This window comes from Poecilia mexicana, unplaced genomic scaffold (assembly GCF_051168715.1).
Source record: "Poecilia mexicana isolate PSO_F unplaced genomic scaffold, ASM5116871v1 scaffold_11, whole genome shotgun sequence".
NCBI classification, from domain to species: Eukaryota; Metazoa; Chordata; class Actinopteri; order Cyprinodontiformes; family Poeciliidae; genus Poecilia; species Poecilia mexicana.
Genome location: NW_028263380.1, coordinates 14,921,136 through 14,938,782, shown reverse-complemented (window position 1 = coordinate 14,938,782; position 17,647 = coordinate 14,921,136). Strand labels below are relative to the sequence as shown.

The window sequence follows — 17,647 nt, the reverse complement described above, 5'->3', positions numbered from 1 at the left end:
GCAAGTAATACCAAATTATTTGAGCCAGTGTGTTTGCTTGGATGTAAGGAATAGCAAACGCTTTTATTTTGAGTCAGCACAATTTGAAGCAGCAGCGTATTCCCACGAGGAACGAAGCAGCTGTTCCTGAACTTCACACAGCCTTATTTACTCCGAAGCTCCTGGGGAATAAAACATGGTACTCAATGTTCATCCTTGGCAAAACACGCTAAAAATCCTCTCCAAGCACGGCTTGTTCCGGAATAGTGCTGGTCTGGGTGATTTTTAATAATTACGTGTGGGAAATGTCAAAATAACAGCCCAAGGTTATTTGTGATTCTGATCTTCTTGTTGTGCAAGAAAGGAAACTTTGAGATCCTTGAGGCTTCATGAAAAATAAAGAGAAAATTTGGGAACTGTGACATTACCAGTCAGGTTGCGTTAGCCGCCTTCTGCTGTTGCTTTGCAGTGCTGCTGTACGTCAGGAAGGAGACGGATGAAGTGTTTGATGCTCTGATGCTGAAGTCTCCAACCCTCAAAGGACTGATGGACGCTGTGAGCGCTGCCTTTCTGTCTGCAGGCGTCAAACACAGAATATATTTCCAGAAGACCTCGTCCTCACGCGCCCCTCTGTTTTTTCTCAACAGATATCAGAGAAGTATGGCGTGCCCACAGAGAGGATAGCCAAAGTGTACAAGAAAAGTAAAAAAGGGTGAGCCGGTGTCAAAGTAGAACTGTTTTATGTCCAGAAATTGACAGATTTAGGTTTAAATTAATGATCAAACATGACCAAACGTAACAATTTTGGGAGTGGTTTTGGCTTTTAATTCTGTGAAAACTCCTAATAGGTTTGAAGCAGTAATGTCTTCAAAATAAAATCTTTGTTATTGTGAAAAAGATGGGTCCTGCCAAAATTGATAATAAATGTAGAAAGAAAGAAATCGTTCCATAATAGAAAAAAAACAAAGAAAACATGGGGAAAATAACATTTGTAAATAAATGGATAAAGGAGAGAAAGATTACAGGAGATAATATATCAAAGTATAATAAAAAAAATAAGTGATAGTAAATAAAATATACAAAATAACTACAGAATATGGGAGAGAAACGTAGAAAAAAATATTGAAATTAAAACTAACAAAACAATGAGTGAAAATACTGTAACATAAAATAAAATGGAAAATTAAAAATAATAGCAATAATGTTAGAATAATTGAAAATGATAAACATTAATTCATGTCATAATGTGAAATCAAATAAATTGAGGAAGTTATTTTTTGGTACATTTACTTCTTTATTAAGCCATTTTTTTTCTGAATTTACTGCTAGTTTTGGCAGGATTTGCCCTCCATAAGCAGCTTTCACAGTACTAACCAACCCTGATGGCCTTTCAAAATAATAAAATTCTTTGAAAAAGCTCATAATTTACCAACAACCCAAAAAAAACCCTTAAGATCTAAATTTTGGATTCAGTATTAAATTTTTTCTACTATTTATGTTTTTGGTGGGAAGAATCCTGGTGAACATGGACGACAACATCGTCGAGCACTACTCCAACGAAGACACTTTCATCCTCGGCATCGAGAGCAGTGCCGACGCCTTCAAGGTCATCCTGACGGAGATCTGACGGCTCGCCCTCGGATCTCAGCGCCTGCAGGAGAAACTTCTGATGAGTTGATGGACTTTACTTCAAACCTCTGAATCCCCCGATTCCCACACTACACTTACCTCTATGAAGCATTTTCTATTTCCTATGCAAGATGACAAAAAAAGAAAAAAAAAAAGGACGTTCTTGTGAATTGATAGAAGAAACACTGGACTCCATACCCATGTACTTCGGTTTTACTGAATATTTTTATTTTTAATATTTTAAAACTCTTTGTTGTATAAAATAATTATGTACAGACGCGTTTTTTGCCAAATGCCACTTAAATGTCTGATATGCTGTATGTAGCCGCAGCTTTAATTTACTTAGTTGATTCCAAGTACAACTTAGCAGCTTTTATTTTTTCTGCATGCCAAGCTTTGTTTTTGCTAGGTGTCATTATTTATTATTATTTTTTTGTATTTCTATGCATATGATCCAACAATTTCAAGTAGATTTCTGCAAAATCAAAGTAAATGAATTTTAAAATTGTTTGATGCCCTCGTCTTTCAGCCACGTGGTAAAAGCTATGTTTTTATTTAGCATGGTTTTTAAAACAGATGAATGAAATATTTCATTTGTAAATGGAGATGTAATATAAGTACAGCTGTTTGGAAAATGTAATAAAAAAACAAACAGAACAACAGAAATGCCCTTTTTCAAATAGCTATAATTTATCAATTAGGCAATAGCAAAAAAAAAAAATCAAATAATTTCTACTCTTACAATGGTGTGAAAAAAATAGAAATTACTTCTGTTTTTTGTTTTTAAATCATGTTTGCTGTTATTAATCTGATGGGGTTTTTTTTTAGTTCATCTGCGTCTGAATTTACTACAATTGTTATTTTTTGGAAAAATAGAAAAAACCTGATGGTAGCTCTCATCTCCAAAAGTGTCTCAACTAATTTAGGGGCCTGTAATGCCTCACCTGAGGTCAGGTAAGTCTAGTAGCTTTTATTTCCTAAAATAAAACAATTCAAAAACTAAATATTTTATTAACTGATTATCTTTGACATTAAAACCCGATGCTATGAAAACATTTGTGATAAAACACAGATTAAAAAAACCTCAAAAGAAATCTGAAGTTTTTCCACAACTGATAAGTTTCAAGCTGACTTAAAATACTGAAATATTTTTTTTTTCCAATAAAAAAAAATCCAGTTTTATACATCATACCCCTTATATTACAAAAAGAGCTGCAAAATAAATCCTTACTCCTCCATTTTCTTTTATTTGAACAAAATGAACATCCTACACAGAATACATGATGCAAATTACTCATACAAAATCTAGAAAATTATAGTGATTTCTTTTCCTTTTTGTTCAACAGTTGAACCGTACAGAATAAATGGATACAATACTGTGATTTTTTGTCTTCTTTCATTTCATTCTTCTATATTTGGCACTTGACCACAGGATGCAAGTGAAATGAAATAAAGAGGTGGAAGTACCCGATGTCTCAATGAAAGGAGCAGAACTGCAAAATTATTATCACAGCTGAATTTTTCTTTGTTTTTAATGTTCACCCAATAGTTACATTTCAACATGTGAATACAGCAGTTTCTCATATCAGCAGGGCAGTGAAATAATCCTGGTGGAAGAAGTGAAATGTTCACAGTGAGATCTGCTCCTGCAATCAGTTTTCAGTCTGTGGAAAAGTTAAAAACACGACTGCTGGCATTTACTCAGACAAAATCTGAACTTTATCACTTGTACAGAACATTTTCTTTTTTTTTTAGCTTTCTTGCACAGAAAATTAAATTAAATCAGGGAGAACGGCTTTGGATTTCAACATTCCTTCTCTTATGAGGGGAAATTAATTTGCTTCAAACTAATTGTAACAAAGCCAAATGTGTAAAAACACACCAGGTTCTCTCCTTTTGCTTAAAACATGTCTAGCATAAATATGTGTGAATACACTGTACAAGTTTATTACATATTTGTCAAGTAAAAGAAATGAACATATCAGTCACATTCCAGTATTTTACGCATGAAAATTGAAAGTGAAATCTTTGCGCTGCAGCAAAACGCTGCAGCGTAACGTCAGAATAAAATGAGAACATACTATATATCCATATATCTTTTCCTTTTTTTTTCTTTCACACTTAAACTGCGGTTGCAGACAAACGATCGCAGCTCAGTTTGTGCATAACGTAGAGTCGCTCTCCAGAGACCACGTCGGTATACCCTGCGGTCACAACTTCATTTAGAAAGCCGAGTCAGTTTTGGTTCTTTCATGACATTCTTTCAAAAAAAAAATAAAAATACAGTACATAAAAGAAATATTTATTTAAAACAATGATTCCCAGATCTTGTGTCTAAATAACCGTTCTGTAGCCCCAGACTGACATGCTTCATTTCCCCCCCAGTGTTGACAGCGAGCTACATTGCAATACTTGGTAAAGATCTGTTCATCACCACTCTGCAAACCGTGTCAGTCACACAGATAAAACCAACATTATTCTCTTTAAATAGGAAATCCTGCTTTTAAAAAATAATAATTAAAAAAAAAAGGGTAAAAACAAACATGGATTTGCTTCAGCGTACCTCGTACCCTGCCGACTGCGGTCTCAGAGCGCAGGGAAAAGCTTTTCCGTTTCAACTTTGAGTCTTTGATGGTAATTTCAGTCCTTCAAGTCAAATCTGTACCGCGGATCAGACCCGTGTTTGTGCAGAACCTTTGACCGAACACAGAGGCCCGTGAACAGCGTGTGAAAGATTATTTACAGACGTATACGTTGTGCTTCGGTACAGCATGTGTCCGTGTGTTCATGTGCCTCTCTATAGGTCAAAGTATTACATTTCAAAAGAGTCTCAGGTGGGTCAAATGGGAGCCATTTTGAAAATGTGCTAACGCATCAGTCCAGTTTCCTACTGCCCAGCACTGCTGGGGTCACACTGCAGCAGCCGCACGATGGACGGGTCGTTCTTTGCTCCCTCCACGAACTCCTCCAGGGACAGTTTGCCTGAAACAGACAAAGTTTAATGCAATTAAAACAGGTTTTGCCTCAAGAATGTTGAGTTAAGGACTCTGAGCAGCCTTACCATCTCGATTTGTGTCCATCTGCCTGAAGATTTTATCTGTGCGCTTCTCAGGCGTGGATTCGTCTTCTGGCATTTTCATCACAGAGGAGACCATCTTGTAAATGGCCTGAAAAAAAAAAAACATCAATAAGAGTTGATTTTGATGTTTGCAGAGATTCTCTATCCAATCTGACTTATTTTGAGACATTTTACCTAGTAACAACTGGTTATTGTTACTTTAAATAATGCAGAGAATCATGGACAATACGGCAGATTCTGATTCTGATTGATGAGATGCAAATGTTTGGAGCTGTGACAAAGTACAGACACAGAGGGCTAAAAAAGTGCATAGTTTTTTAAAAAGAGAAAAAAAAAAAAAAATCAAGCGGTATGAAGATTTCTATCTGGCATTGTACCAGGAATAACAACAGTACAAAAATACAGTTTTATTTCATCTTTCCAGTTTTGTTTTTGTTTTTTAGAAACTATTTCTGTCTGATTCTAAATGCTTATTAAATCTTGCTGCAGTGTTGAGATTTAAAAAAAAAATCCCAACAAATAAACACATTTTCACTTCAGACTTTAGCTAAAACTAAAGAAAACTAACTTGGAGAATAGGATTACGCAGTCTGCTTGATTTAGCTCTATGTTGTGTGATGTAACATGTGTAGAGGATTGTGAGCGTGTGTGTGTGTGTGTGTGTGTGTGTGTGTGTGTGTTTGACGCACAGTGAGGAATCTAAAGCGCTCGCCCAATAAAACAAAGCTTGATTTAGCTGTAAGTGAAGGAGCGCACGGCTAAATGAACTCTCCTCTAGACGAGTCCAATTCAGAGAAATCTGAGAACAAGAAAGGAACGGATAGTTTCTGCTATCAGAAGATTTTTCAGCTGTCAAATGACACAGAACAGAAGAGATAATGAATATATAAGCAGGGTTGCAAAATTCAAATGTAAAGTTGGGAAAACAAAATGTAAATACTAACGGACTGCCCTTACCAGAGAATTTAAATGTAATCAGATGCATATTTTGGCACACAAATGTCCCTTTAATTTTTGAAAAAAGACAATTTATAAAGGTACATAAACGTCTATTTTAGGACATGTGTAGTAATTTTTAAAAGAACCATCATTTACTTGTATATTTAGGATTAAAACTAAAGGTAAACCAAAAACATTTTGCAAAGAGGATGAATTTTTTTTTTCTTCTGTCAGATGGAAAATGATGTACAATTAAAAAAGCCCATAGATTCAAACCTAATGACAAGAAAAACATATAAAAGCAATTTATTGGTACTTTTAATCTAAATTCTTAGTGGAAATTCAAAGCAAATATTGCAGGAACAAACTGAAAAAGTGCTGCATTTGTTGTTATGTCATTATTTATATCCTCAGCTTATACTTTTTATTTTTTAGCCATAGATATTCAGACTCATTGTTGAAGGTCCAAAGTTTTCAGTCTGAAATATTTCCACTATTCAAAGAGCTTAACTTTTTTTAGAAACCAGCTAGGTTTACACCACAAATATTCAAGTGACAATTTAACTTCTAAGAAACTTGGATGAACGAAAACGCCTGACAAAAATCTAAAAGACGGCCTCTTACCGTTACAATCTCCAGCATCTCAGCCTTGCTGATGTATCCGTTCCCGTCCAGGTCGTACATGCTGAACGCCCACTTCAGCTTCTGGTCCAGCCGGCCGCGGGAGGTGACGCTCAGGGCGATGATGAACTCCCTGAAGTCTATAGTCCCGTCGGCGTTGGCGTCAAACGTGCGGAAGACGTGCTCGGCGAACTTTGAGGCATCCCCGTACGGGAAGAAGTTGGCGTAGATCTTCTTGAACTCCTCCATGTTGAGGGCGCCGCTGGGGCAGTCCCGCAGGAAGCCCTTGTACCACTCGGTGATCTCGTGCTCGGTGAAGTCCGTGTTCTCCATCAGGTCCTGCATGACGTCGGGGCGGAGTTTGCTGTTCTGTTTGCCCATGGCTGCTTGTTTTGGAGGAGCTTCTGGATGTGAGGGCAGCGGCGCTTTAGACTGCTGAACAAGAGATGCGAGAGGATACGTTAATAACCGCATGAAAAGAAGAGCGAGCGGAAAAACGTGGAGGCCAAAAACAGGGTGAGAAATGAAAACTATCGTAGATGTTTAGCAGCTCCGACTTGAACATAAATTTTTATTTAAACTGAAAAAGTCATCATTCATTCAGAACCACCTGATGAGGTTTTACAGTTTGTTTGGGTCATTTTATTTAAAAAACCAAACAAACATACTAATAAAAAACAAGTAGAGGAATGTCTGGTGAAATTTTTTTAATTGTTTAGTCATCTCCTTGAATAAAACCATGCAAGTAGAAAGAAGTAAATCTCGGCTCTCTGAACTAGAGACGGACAGAAAAATTGGTTGATGACTCAAAATAAAATAAAAGTGTCAACACCATCAGACAGGAAGTTGTTACTGAGGGAAGGAGATTCAAAATCAGACTTCCAAAACTGAAGCACAAAAGAGTGAGCAGCTTCAACAAGGCAAGAAAAAGCTTAAAGTTTCTAATTCTCACCACTTTAATTGCCTCAACTACATTAACAAGCAGGATAATTCTCCATAAATAAAAAAAAAACACTTTGCACTCACACTCTAAAAGGTTTTTCAACCTTTTAGCCAAGCTGGGTAACTAGCAAATGAGACAAAAGAAGCATTCATAATGTCCTCCTTTCTATTTAATATCAAAGTGCAAAAACATATCACAACAGCAATGAACAATATGCAAGATAAAGAAGAAACGGGGACCACTGAATGTTTGCAGGGAGCAGAACATGTGTAGATGCACCAACCACACCTGTCGATAACCACGTGCATAATAATGTGCCTGTGCATGCATCTCTGCAGATGCAACTCACATTTCCTGCAAGAACTTTGAGGCTCGTTGTCGAAACAGCTTTACAGCCTTGCCAATATTTGTTGAGCTGTAAAATTTGAGTCTCGTTATAAATCTGACGGGTTCAATGAAAGGTTGTAAACTATTTTCATCTACAGGAAGAAAGGAAGAAAAAATGTCTTTTGTAAAGCTAATGTGCTCAACAGCCTTTTTCTTAACTCTCTAAGCTAAAGTTGTGAAAAGCTTGTAGATTATGGCAGCTAAAAGCAGGAATATCAGGTCAAAACTAAGAATAACAGTCTAAACACTTCACATTAGAGACTTCAGTTAATGTTTTCTGTTTCTTTAAAAAAAGTAAGAAATGTGAAAGTAGTTACTTTGTTAAAAGTACAGACTCGAAAAGATGGAAGAAAATGATTTAATTTACACTATAAGCTTCATTGTAAAACTATTAGTGTTGTGCCTGTAAGACACTGATGAATATTTTTAACATTTAAAATCACATTCTAGACATTACACACCGACATAACTTTCACTGATTGAGGAAAAACTCCCTAAGAAGAATTTGACTTTTATACAACTCATAAAAAAATCACAGCTACAATGATAACCTGAAACCAAACAACTCCACTGAAAGGGGAAAACAAACCTTTTTTTTTTTTTTTAAAGTCTCATTAATTTCTCATTGTTGGGGAAACCAATGGGGAGAAAAATCTTCTATCCGTCACTATTGTTATTCATTTTGCTAGAAATCTTGGTATGGTTTTAGGTAACACTTTTGAATTTTATGCAAATAAATAAATAAACCAACCATGCACATTCATATGGCAAGTTTTGGACTGTGAGAGAAAGACAGAAGAACATTTAAAAACACAGAGAAAACGCACAGACTTCATGTAGAAATATGTTGAACTGGGATTCAAACCCAGAACCTCCTTCCTGCAAGAACAACCAACTACTCCACCGTGCAGCCGACTTAGTATATTTCCACAACTACAGGCCTCAAAACCAAAAGCAAATTGGATTTTATTTGGGCCAATGTTTTGTTTTTTTATACGTTTTGTTTCTTGTTTCTTATACGTGCACTTTTCATTTGAAGTTAATCTCCATCTGAACCACCAATTCTCTTACATTTGCATTTTAATTGCTTGATAGATTGTGGTGCATAATGATGGTTTTTGAGGCAAAGGAGAAACAACAAGTCATGCAGTCACTCTTGTTACCACAGTCAGATAAAAAATTACTTTACAAAATGCTTTTGACTCACATTAGAAATTAATAACGCTTCCTGGAAAGCCTAATGGCTTATTCGGTTGTTTGCTTTTAGTTTTAATCGAAAATACGCAGCATCCATCCAGTCCCACTGTTTACAAGATGACTAAAATGTTTTGCCCGCCATTATTATAAACAAGACTGATAAGGTTAATTAGTGCTGCTCCTGAGAGTTTCATAAAAGCAAGAGCTACGAAATGAATCAACATGATGTGTTTATATGGTCAATATTTGCTTTACCAACAATTCAGCAACTAGAAAAACTCAATAAAAGTTCTATAATGTGAAAATCTTTCATTTTCAGCCACTTACTAAAGAGAAAACAGGAACTTTTGGAAAGATAAAGAGATGCTTTCAACCTCAGCCTGATTAGTTAATGTAGATGCTTTCCAAATAGGATTGCAATTATACACAAGACAAAAAAAAGAAACTGCTTTCAGCCTTTCTAGTCGTCTTTGTAAAACAAGATGAGAACCTGGAAACTGAAACAACTTCAATGATGTCCTTTTTGACAGATGTTTTAAGAAAACCATCAATTATCATGCAAATCTACATTTTCTTTATACTAATAAATCATTTTGGTTTATCTTAACATTTCTGGCAAGAATAAATAAACTAACAGACTACCTGATGACTGAATTGGTAGTTTCAATTGTTATTCGATCTCATTAGAGATTAATCGATCAAAGCTTTTGCTGCTGATGTTAGAATTTCTCTGCAAGAACTGTAAGATAAGAACAGTATTTAAAAAATGAATACTGCTTTTCAACCATAAGGAGTCAATTTAATGAGATAACAGGGGAATAAATGAAGGCAGAATGTTCTTTAGAGTCTTATACTAGCATTTAGCATGGCTACCATTATTAAAATTGTAGCCATTATATGAATTCCCCAAATAAAATAGATTGTTTCCTTAACTGAGATTTCTAAAAGTTTGCCATCATTCCTACTTTTAGCAGGTTCCAATAAAGACAGACTCCAAACTTAAAAGATAAAAATCAAGCACGTTTCTTCAGCCTGTTTTCTGCGATAAGTCTTGCTCTCTCTTGCTCTTTCACAGTCTGAGTACACCACAGAAACATCTCAACATGCATTTTGAATAGGTTTTCCTTTTAATTCACTTCTTTCTGCACAGCCTGCTCATTTTTCTATGTTCTGGTTGCATGCAACTCCTGCAAATCCTTTTCCAACAATATTCTAGTTTGCAGAAATTAAAGTAATTAAGATTTCCAACCAAAATACTATCTAATAAATGTTTTTAATCCAATACTTTGCTTGTGAAAGTGTTTCCCACTTTGGTGAGCTAAAATAGACAAAAACAAATATGTGCCTGATCATTATGTTTCAACTGAGCGCCTGCAGCCCCAGCAGCAACACAACACTCCCATTGGTGATTATCTTTGTTTATTTTAAAACAAGATGACGGGGTGAGAACTCAGGCCTCCATCGAACATCCCATTAGCCAGTCACCCTAAGATCTCCTCTATTTCTGACTCTGTGAGATCACTGGCCACAACTAACCGTTAAGGCTCTTACCTGCTGCTCCTGGCAGACTGGAGCCCACAGGCTTACATAACGGGAGCTTTGACAAGTGCTAAGTTCACGTGGTGTGGGCAGATTCTCACTCAAGCATCCCAGGAGGTCAGGACAAGTGACTGAAAGCTAGTTTAACCTTCTGAGCTGAGAGCAGGCCAGAGATAGAGCTGCTGACCTAAGCTAAAGCAGTTGGAGTGGATCTGAGCAGAACAGGCCATCACTTTCAGTTTCTAGCAGCACCAACATGAACACCAAATATTGGGAGTCCAAGATGGGACTGACCAGAAATCAACGAGGTAATCTGTTGCATCAAACATCTGATGAGATGTCTGATGCTTAATGCATGTTTTTCAAATGACAACTCGACATTTACTTTAACTTTTTTTTTCTTTTTTTTTTTGCATTTTTAATATTGTATTAAGTTTGATGCGTTTCTGAACAAATAAACCTGAAAATAAACCTCAAATAGACATTGGGAAGTGTTTTTAAAGATTTTTCATCTGTTTTACATCACTAAATATTAAGATATGATTTATAATCTTAAAAACATCTTTTTCTGTTTCCATTTGATTAACAATGTTTCCCACCATCATCATTAAACTTTGGTTTGGGGAAGTTCAACCTGACTGGTAATATTTACTAAATGCAACATTAAATCATTTCAGGGTTTCCCCAGGTTATTATAAGCCTGGCCGGGACACCAGGCTTTACTTGTGCCCCTACCAGGCTTAGCCAGTTTTCTATTTTTTTTATGTTTGCATTTTTTAAGGCTTTGTAGTTGGTGTTCAGATATTAATCTTCAAATAATTTTCAAATTTCCTGTCAACTTTAAACATTTTTTAAACTCAAAAACACGGCGGTTTGCTGGATGAAAGACTGTCGAGCGCCCCAATCACCGGGCGTAGCAAGTTTTCTAAGGGAAACCTTGTATTTACTTCAACCCAAAAAGTGCTCTGATGTGCCTATATAACCGGGCTCAACAATATCAGGAAAACATGCAACTTCAACACTATTACTGAACATTTAGACGACTGAAAAATCTACATTTTGTCTCCAGATTTCCAAACAGAGGAAGCAAGATCCTAAATAAAAATACTAATTATGGCTTAAGAAGTAAATCCTAATTTATGAATCACAGATTTACTTATTGTTCTTATTTTAAACTCCAAAGAGCATCAAAGAAGCTATTTTGCAAATTTACAGACTAGAATAATGTAACTTTTTACTTTTATAATAACCTGCCACATAAATCGATTATTGCATCACTTTAAAAATAATACTTTTCTGACTAAATTTGGAGACTGATTTTATACAGTTGTTCCTAAGAAATTTTACTAGAATAAAGAGATATTTGCTCAGTACTGATGTTCAAACAGAGATAAGTTGAGCAGCTGGGGTCTCTCTAGTGTACTTAAGTTCGTCTGTTCTTGTTGTTTGAAGCCCTCCACACGGCATTCGTCTCAGAACATCTTGTCGCCCACTTATGTAATGTACACAGATCTCCATTTATATCCTGCAGGTAAGCTTCGACGCAAGAGTCCAACAGATAATCCAAGAACAGAGGGAGATGAAGGAAGCTGTCTGAGAGCCAAAAGGACTGAAAAGTACCAGATTACTGACCATATGAATGAGGCGGCCACTTAGGCGTGATGATGCACCTTTCACCAGGCTTACCAAGATGTCAATTTTACTTAAAAAAAAGTAAAAAAAAAAAAAATTATGAAGCTGCTTTTCATCTTTGCAGTAACATTTCCAAATCAGAAGCAGCCATCAGACCAGACCAAATATAAAAACTACAACTGATGTTTCTGCTGAAGTTAAAAACATATTCCATAGTTCTGTCTAAGCCTGTCACAAAAAGCAGTAAATCAATTAAATGCATGGAAAATTAAAACAAGCGCAATAAAATCCATTTGAATGGTTGTTTTTCTTGTTTCTTTCAACCAAAGACTGGGTGACAAAAGGCTTCTGGTGCGCTGGTCTCAACTAGCCCCTTTTTTGAAGGGACATTTTATTTAGAGACTTGAGTATTCAATTTATTTTGGATATTTAAAATTTCTTAAAATGTACAATAGGAATTAAAGTATATTGATCTCTTAGAGGGTGTACTAGCATTATTATGCAATTATATTACTTGAAAATGGCTCAAAACATTATTGTTTATCGCAATAATGTCTGGGACAATTTATCATCCAGCAAAATTTGTTATTGTTACAGGCCTAGTTCTCCAACAAAAAGCACACTCAGTATGATTGCTGATTTTATGAGCAGTTCTGCTTTGTCTTTGTCTACTGGTGAACAATAACTGCAGATTGGCAACAACATTTGTTTTGTGTTGTTGGAGAAGAATCATTCAGTTAATTCCCAAAACACAGGACTATGCTAAGACTGATCAGCAGGTTAAATACAGAAAAATCTGGAGTGTTTTTTTGTTTTTACTCTTCTTCTATTCATTAAATGCAAATTATGAACACCTGCTATATAAACCAACACTTTGTCTCTAATGAGCTGCAGAAATCTCAGATAAAGGTTAGGAAAATAAATTATCTCGTTATTCCTTCATTTTAATTTGGATTCGAAATTACAATAATATATAGACATATCTTAGTTCCTGTACCGTTTCTCCCTGTTAACATTGTTGCAGATGACAAAAACTGAGTCGAGATCAGAAGTGCAGCCTTTACCGATTTAGTCAAACCATTAACACCAGTGAAGTTAAAGTTAAATGCCATGGCAAGAGACGGAAACTAATGCGCAGGAACCACTTTTACTCTAAAATCACAGATCTGATCTCACTATGGTATCATCTATGTGCATGCAAAGAACTGAGGATGTATGCACGGCTCTAATTCAAACTGACTAATTCGAAAGATGAAATGTTCACACTTGGTAAAAGCTTAATAGTTTGGGTCAAATTTTAAAGTCTTTAAAAAACTCAGGAAAAAAACAAGTTCTGGCTGCAGCCCATTTGCAATCAAGCCGCCAGATAAAGCAGCTGCTGCCCAGCATAACTTTTGGAACAGGGAGCACTCGCGTTACAAGAACCGTGGCGGTGTGTGTTCACTGCAGCGAGCTTCAGCGGCTCCTTGAATGTCTGAGTGCAACTTAATCTGCCGTGTTATTTGGTGTGAGGTCAGAGGCAGACCACTGTTGGTCCGATCTGTACCACAGAGTGGAAGGAAACAGTTACTGTAAAAGCTTTTTGTTAATCAAATGACAACCAAAAGTTAACTTCCAGCAACTAACCCAAGTTGGGAGTAAAGCGAAAAGATCTTAAGTCAAATTTAATTCTTCAAACTTGCATAGTTGGATAAAGGTAAATAAAAACTTCCACTTTCACAGTTCATTGGTTCCATGCAAGAGAACAGAGATGCAATCAATCGGTCGGCCAGAGATTACAACGAAAATTGTGATTTTTGTCCTTGTAGTCATTAAATGCATCAGAACTAACAACTCTTCACCAACCCACAACATATACTTTCACGCTAGCTCCATCAAGGACCCGCCAGCTCATTTTTCTCTTCTAGCCCTTTCAGTTTGTAGAAAATGAAAAGGTCAAAATCAAAATTGGTATCAGCCAGGAAGAAGCCCAATGGTGCATCTCTAATTTGAAGTCAAATTGAACTGAAAAAATATGCGAAACTGCTAATTGCATCCAATTAGACAGAAAATAAATGCAAACAGTGTATTTCTTCTGCACAGCTGAGTGGCAGGACTATCGAATAATGCTCTCTTCCTAAACAAAAAGATAAATTTCTAAAGGTATTTATTGCTAAATATAAAAAAGTGGTAGTAAACTCTTCCTACTTCAGGCGCTTATTAAAGCAAACCCTTTGTAATAATAACCTCCACCTTCCATTTAAAACCGCCATCAGCATTAAAATATTTGTGAATCATCAAAAAACCCCAAATAGTCGTCACCTTTAGTGATAAACAGTATGTCCTAATTACAGACTTTCATTGCTTTATTTTTTATTATTTGTCAGTTTTTAAAAGAAAGAAGAAAAATGGCTTCTCCTCTTTGTGCGCAAAACCCAAGGGAGAAACTTCATCATAATTCGGCACACATCAGCTCCCATTGTGAGACGGAGAGCTCTTTGCGTCAAGGCGCTGCAGAAAACCACAATTATGACACTGAAGCCATTATGAGGAGCGGATGAGAACAAGATAAAAAAAAAAAAAATGCCACTGACGGCAGAGAGAGACGGAGGGAAGAGCTGCAAAACAGACTGAGCATTGGACAAACACTCAGAGAAAATTGTTGCTGATTATATGTGGAGAGCACCGCTCATATTTCCCCTGAATGTCTAAACAAAAGCCAGCAGAGATGGAAATGTCAATGTGACAACTGAACGTCTCCCGTTCCCCTCCGTCGCTGTTGTCTCCTGCAGAGTATGAGGAAAAGAACATGCAGCTTCCTATCAAAAACATTCTGTATCACTTAATCCTCTCTCACTCCACCTACTTTTTTTTTCTCCTTTTTCTTTTAAGTACTAATTCGATTCAAAAGCCCGCCGACTGCCTCATCGACGAGTCAAACTACAGGCCGAACCGCCCACCACTGTGGTCAGATCTGACCCAAAACAAATGGAAAACACACCCGTGAAGGCAAAAAATAGAACATCTGTTCAAATTTAGCAAACATCTGTCGGAGATCCGCATCTTGAAATGTTTAGAGACAAGCTTCAACACCTCCGTCTTAATCCAGCTCAAGTTGCTGGATTACTAAAATTAAATCTAAAAATGTCCAGATGCCACACAGCTGTGTGTTTGCTGAGGTTTCTCTTTTGTTTGTTTCCTCTGTCCAACAGAGCATCTTTCTTCTCATTTCCTGCAGCTAAACGTCTCATCGGGATGACTAAACCTCCTCTTTTGACACCAACATTTATGAGTCTATTTCAGTGTCTATTAACACCCCCAGGAACGCATTACAGGGTCGGACAGAGGAAGTTCAGCCACAAACCATATAACATACCAGCTAGAATTCCCACTGTGTGAATAAAAATACTCCAGCTTCACAGTTTTTGCACGAGATTTAAAACTAAATCACATGATCTGACTTGATTATCCATAAAAACTGTCTGCACATGTCTTTATTTTGCTTTACATAAAGAAAAAGAACATCTTCTTTCATCCAGCCGGCCAGCAGTGCACAGTAAAGCACAAAAAGGGGCTGCAGTATGATGACTCTTTCCAAAACCTTGGCCAATATGATGGCTTTGTTGGCACCTTCCTGGAAGAACTTTAAACTTTAAGACTTTACTACAGTACAGCCTTTCAGTTTTATGTGTTATGACTTAGCGTTCAAGAACAACCTTGAATTCAGAATTCAATATGGCTGCCTTTCAAATAAGCTTTAATAATAGCTAAGTTTATAAACTGGTACGAACAAAAGAAGCTCAAGTACCATTAATGGTACTTGTAGCACAGATAAGAACCAAGACTCTAAACGGAAACATAAGGAAGGACTGCATCGTTCAGTTTTTCTCAAATCAAACAAATCATTTCAGTTAATGTTTCCTGACACATTTTACTAACACTCAATAAATTTCTAAACAATTTGAAAACAAATTTTGATCATTTTTTATCCCAGATCTTAGGCGACTGACATGTTCTCTCTGTCCTAATTCCTAACCTACAGACATGGTCCGAGTATATTTTAATTTACGCTTTCGTGAACATACCAACTAGAATCTGATAAATCTCAAGTCACCTGCAAAAAACATTTTCTAATTCCAGACTTTGATAAGAATGTGCAATTTAAAAAAGAAATACACCATAACCTTTTGTTTCACAGCAGCATGCACTCTGGTATTGCTTTTGTAGTCAAACTATCATTTGTCTAATGAGATATGTTGGCTCTAAAAACAGTTACAAGTCAAATTAAGTGACGTTTATTCAAAGCACGTAAAAAGTAAATTGGTAGGCTTTCAGTAGTCTTAGTAATATTTGAAAAGACGCAATCATTCCTACATAAAACTCCAATGAAATTCTGCTAATTTTGCTAAAGGCTGCAAAGCCTCACATTGTGAGGCAATCCCAAGCTTTGTACTTGTCTTACACAAATTGCCAATTAAAAAAAAAAAAAAGCCTTACGAATACAATCTCAACACTCAAAATAAGTTTCTGCAGTCAGATTGAATCTCTCTTGTGCAAACATCTTCTATTTGAATCCTGCTCCTTGTGCTCAAAATCTCGTGTTCTCAAAATGTCAAAGATACAGTCAATTCATGATAATGTGCAAGCAGAGAAAGCAGACCTGAGAGAAAAGGTTGCATCTCCACAGAGGAAGTTAAAGTGCAAGAGTCAAAAAGGAGCGACAAATATTTGTGCATTAAATCTGAGCACAGAAAGATAATTTTGGGGATACTTTTTGAATGCATATCAACGTTTTAAGCGAGAGAGGTGCAATACAGAAGATGCATGCTCAATTAAAAAAAAATAATAATAATTCCTCCAAATGTCTGACATTCATTTGTGTGACTGACTCCCTGTTTTAACTTAAAACAGCATGGAGAGTGAAAACAGAGTGATTGCTGCATCTCTATTGACTGAATGCACACACAATTTACCAGAGACATTCATTTGCAGGAGAGTAAACATTTCCACTCGATTGTCAAGGTGACACAAATGCAGTAAAAGCTGCCTTCTTTCTCCTGCTTTATTCTACCGACTTGACTGATGGGCTATTTGCTGAAACGAGATACTCACTCAGCTCTGTGCGGTCTCCACTTCCTGTGTTCACGCTTTAAGTGCAAATACAGCGAACATCTCTGAGAACTTCTCTGGAGGTTCATTAAGGATAAAAAGGACCAGCCTCATCCGATTAGAAATGTAGGTGAAGCCTGATCAGCGGCTAGCGACGTATAATGCTGCTGCAGGGCAAAGTTATGGAAGAAACTCTCAAGTGTTTCTAAAAAAAAATGCACCATAACAGCTTAACAGTGATGGAAAGACGCAGAAAGAACTATTGTTTGGGTTATAAACTTATTTAAGCTGGGTTGTTAGGGAATAAAAGTATCAGGAAGAGGGTACACTCACTATAGAGGGAAGGGAAGGACGGGGACATTAGCCACAACTTACCTCGCTTTTTCAGTTTGCGTGGAGGGTTTCTTCTTAAAGAGTCTCCTTAATAGTCCATTACCTCGAGTCGGGGAGCAGTGGTGGAGTCGGAGAAACCGGCGGGGTGTAGCTGAACCCACACAGGAGCTGCAATACCTGACTGCTCTCCGTCCAAACTCCGAGGCGAAGCTGACTGTTTTCTCAACCGCTGCTCACTCAGACTCTGCTCAGCCCCACAGCTCCTCACAGCGGTGTCACGT

General features: G+C 36.8%; 2 protein-coding genes across 3 annotated transcripts in view; one reads left to right on the top strand and one right to left on the bottom strand.

Moving 5' to 3' along the window:
- grhl2b (grainyhead-like transcription factor 2b) overlaps nucleotides 1-2,990 on the top strand; it is a 20,573-nt gene extending 17,583 nt beyond the window's left edge. Inside the window, exons 14-16 of the mRNA XM_015011490.2 lie at nucleotides 449-534; nucleotides 627-691; nucleotides 1,492-2,990. Coding sequence (XP_014866976.1) covers nucleotides 449-534; nucleotides 627-691; nucleotides 1,492-1,606 — 266 coding nt within the window. The 3' untranslated portion in view covers nucleotides 1,607-2,990. The remainder of the gene's footprint in view (nucleotides 1-448; nucleotides 535-626; nucleotides 692-1,491) is intronic.
- On the bottom strand, nucleotides 2,833-17,647 carry LOC106932685 (neurocalcin-delta B). Of its 2 annotated transcripts, none has more exons than XM_015011496.2 (4): nucleotides 17,409-17,647; nucleotides 6,251-6,679; nucleotides 4,670-4,775; nucleotides 2,833-4,590 (listed from the first exon to the last, which is right to left on the bottom strand). In XM_015011496.2, the coding sequence occupies exons 2-4, from the start codon at nucleotides 6,626-6,628 to the stop codon at nucleotides 4,496-4,498; spliced, it is 579 nt and encodes a 192-aa protein (XP_014866982.1). In that variant the 5' UTR covers nucleotides 6,629-6,679; nucleotides 17,409-17,647; the 3' UTR covers nucleotides 2,833-4,495. The 2 variants fall into 2 exon arrangements, with proteins under 2 accessions (XP_014866982.1, XP_014866980.1); XM_015011494.2 differs by having other exon boundaries at nucleotides 6,251-6,682; nucleotides 17,409-17,646.

Bases quoted from the DNA above. Each gene is read 5' to 3' on its own strand.
- LOC106932685 (XM_015011496.2), bottom strand. From the start codon at position 6,628: ATGGGCAAACAGAACAGCAAACTCCGCCCCGACGTCATGCAGGACCTG. The intron at 4,776-6,250 runs GTAAGAGGCCGT...TTTTTTTTTCAG, and splicing joins AGATGCTGGAGATTGTAACG to GCCATTTACAAGATGGTCTC. The intron at 4,591-4,669 runs GTAAGGCTGCTC...TGTCTGTTTCAG, and splicing joins GATGGACACAAATCGAGATG to GCAAACTGTCCCTGGAGGAG.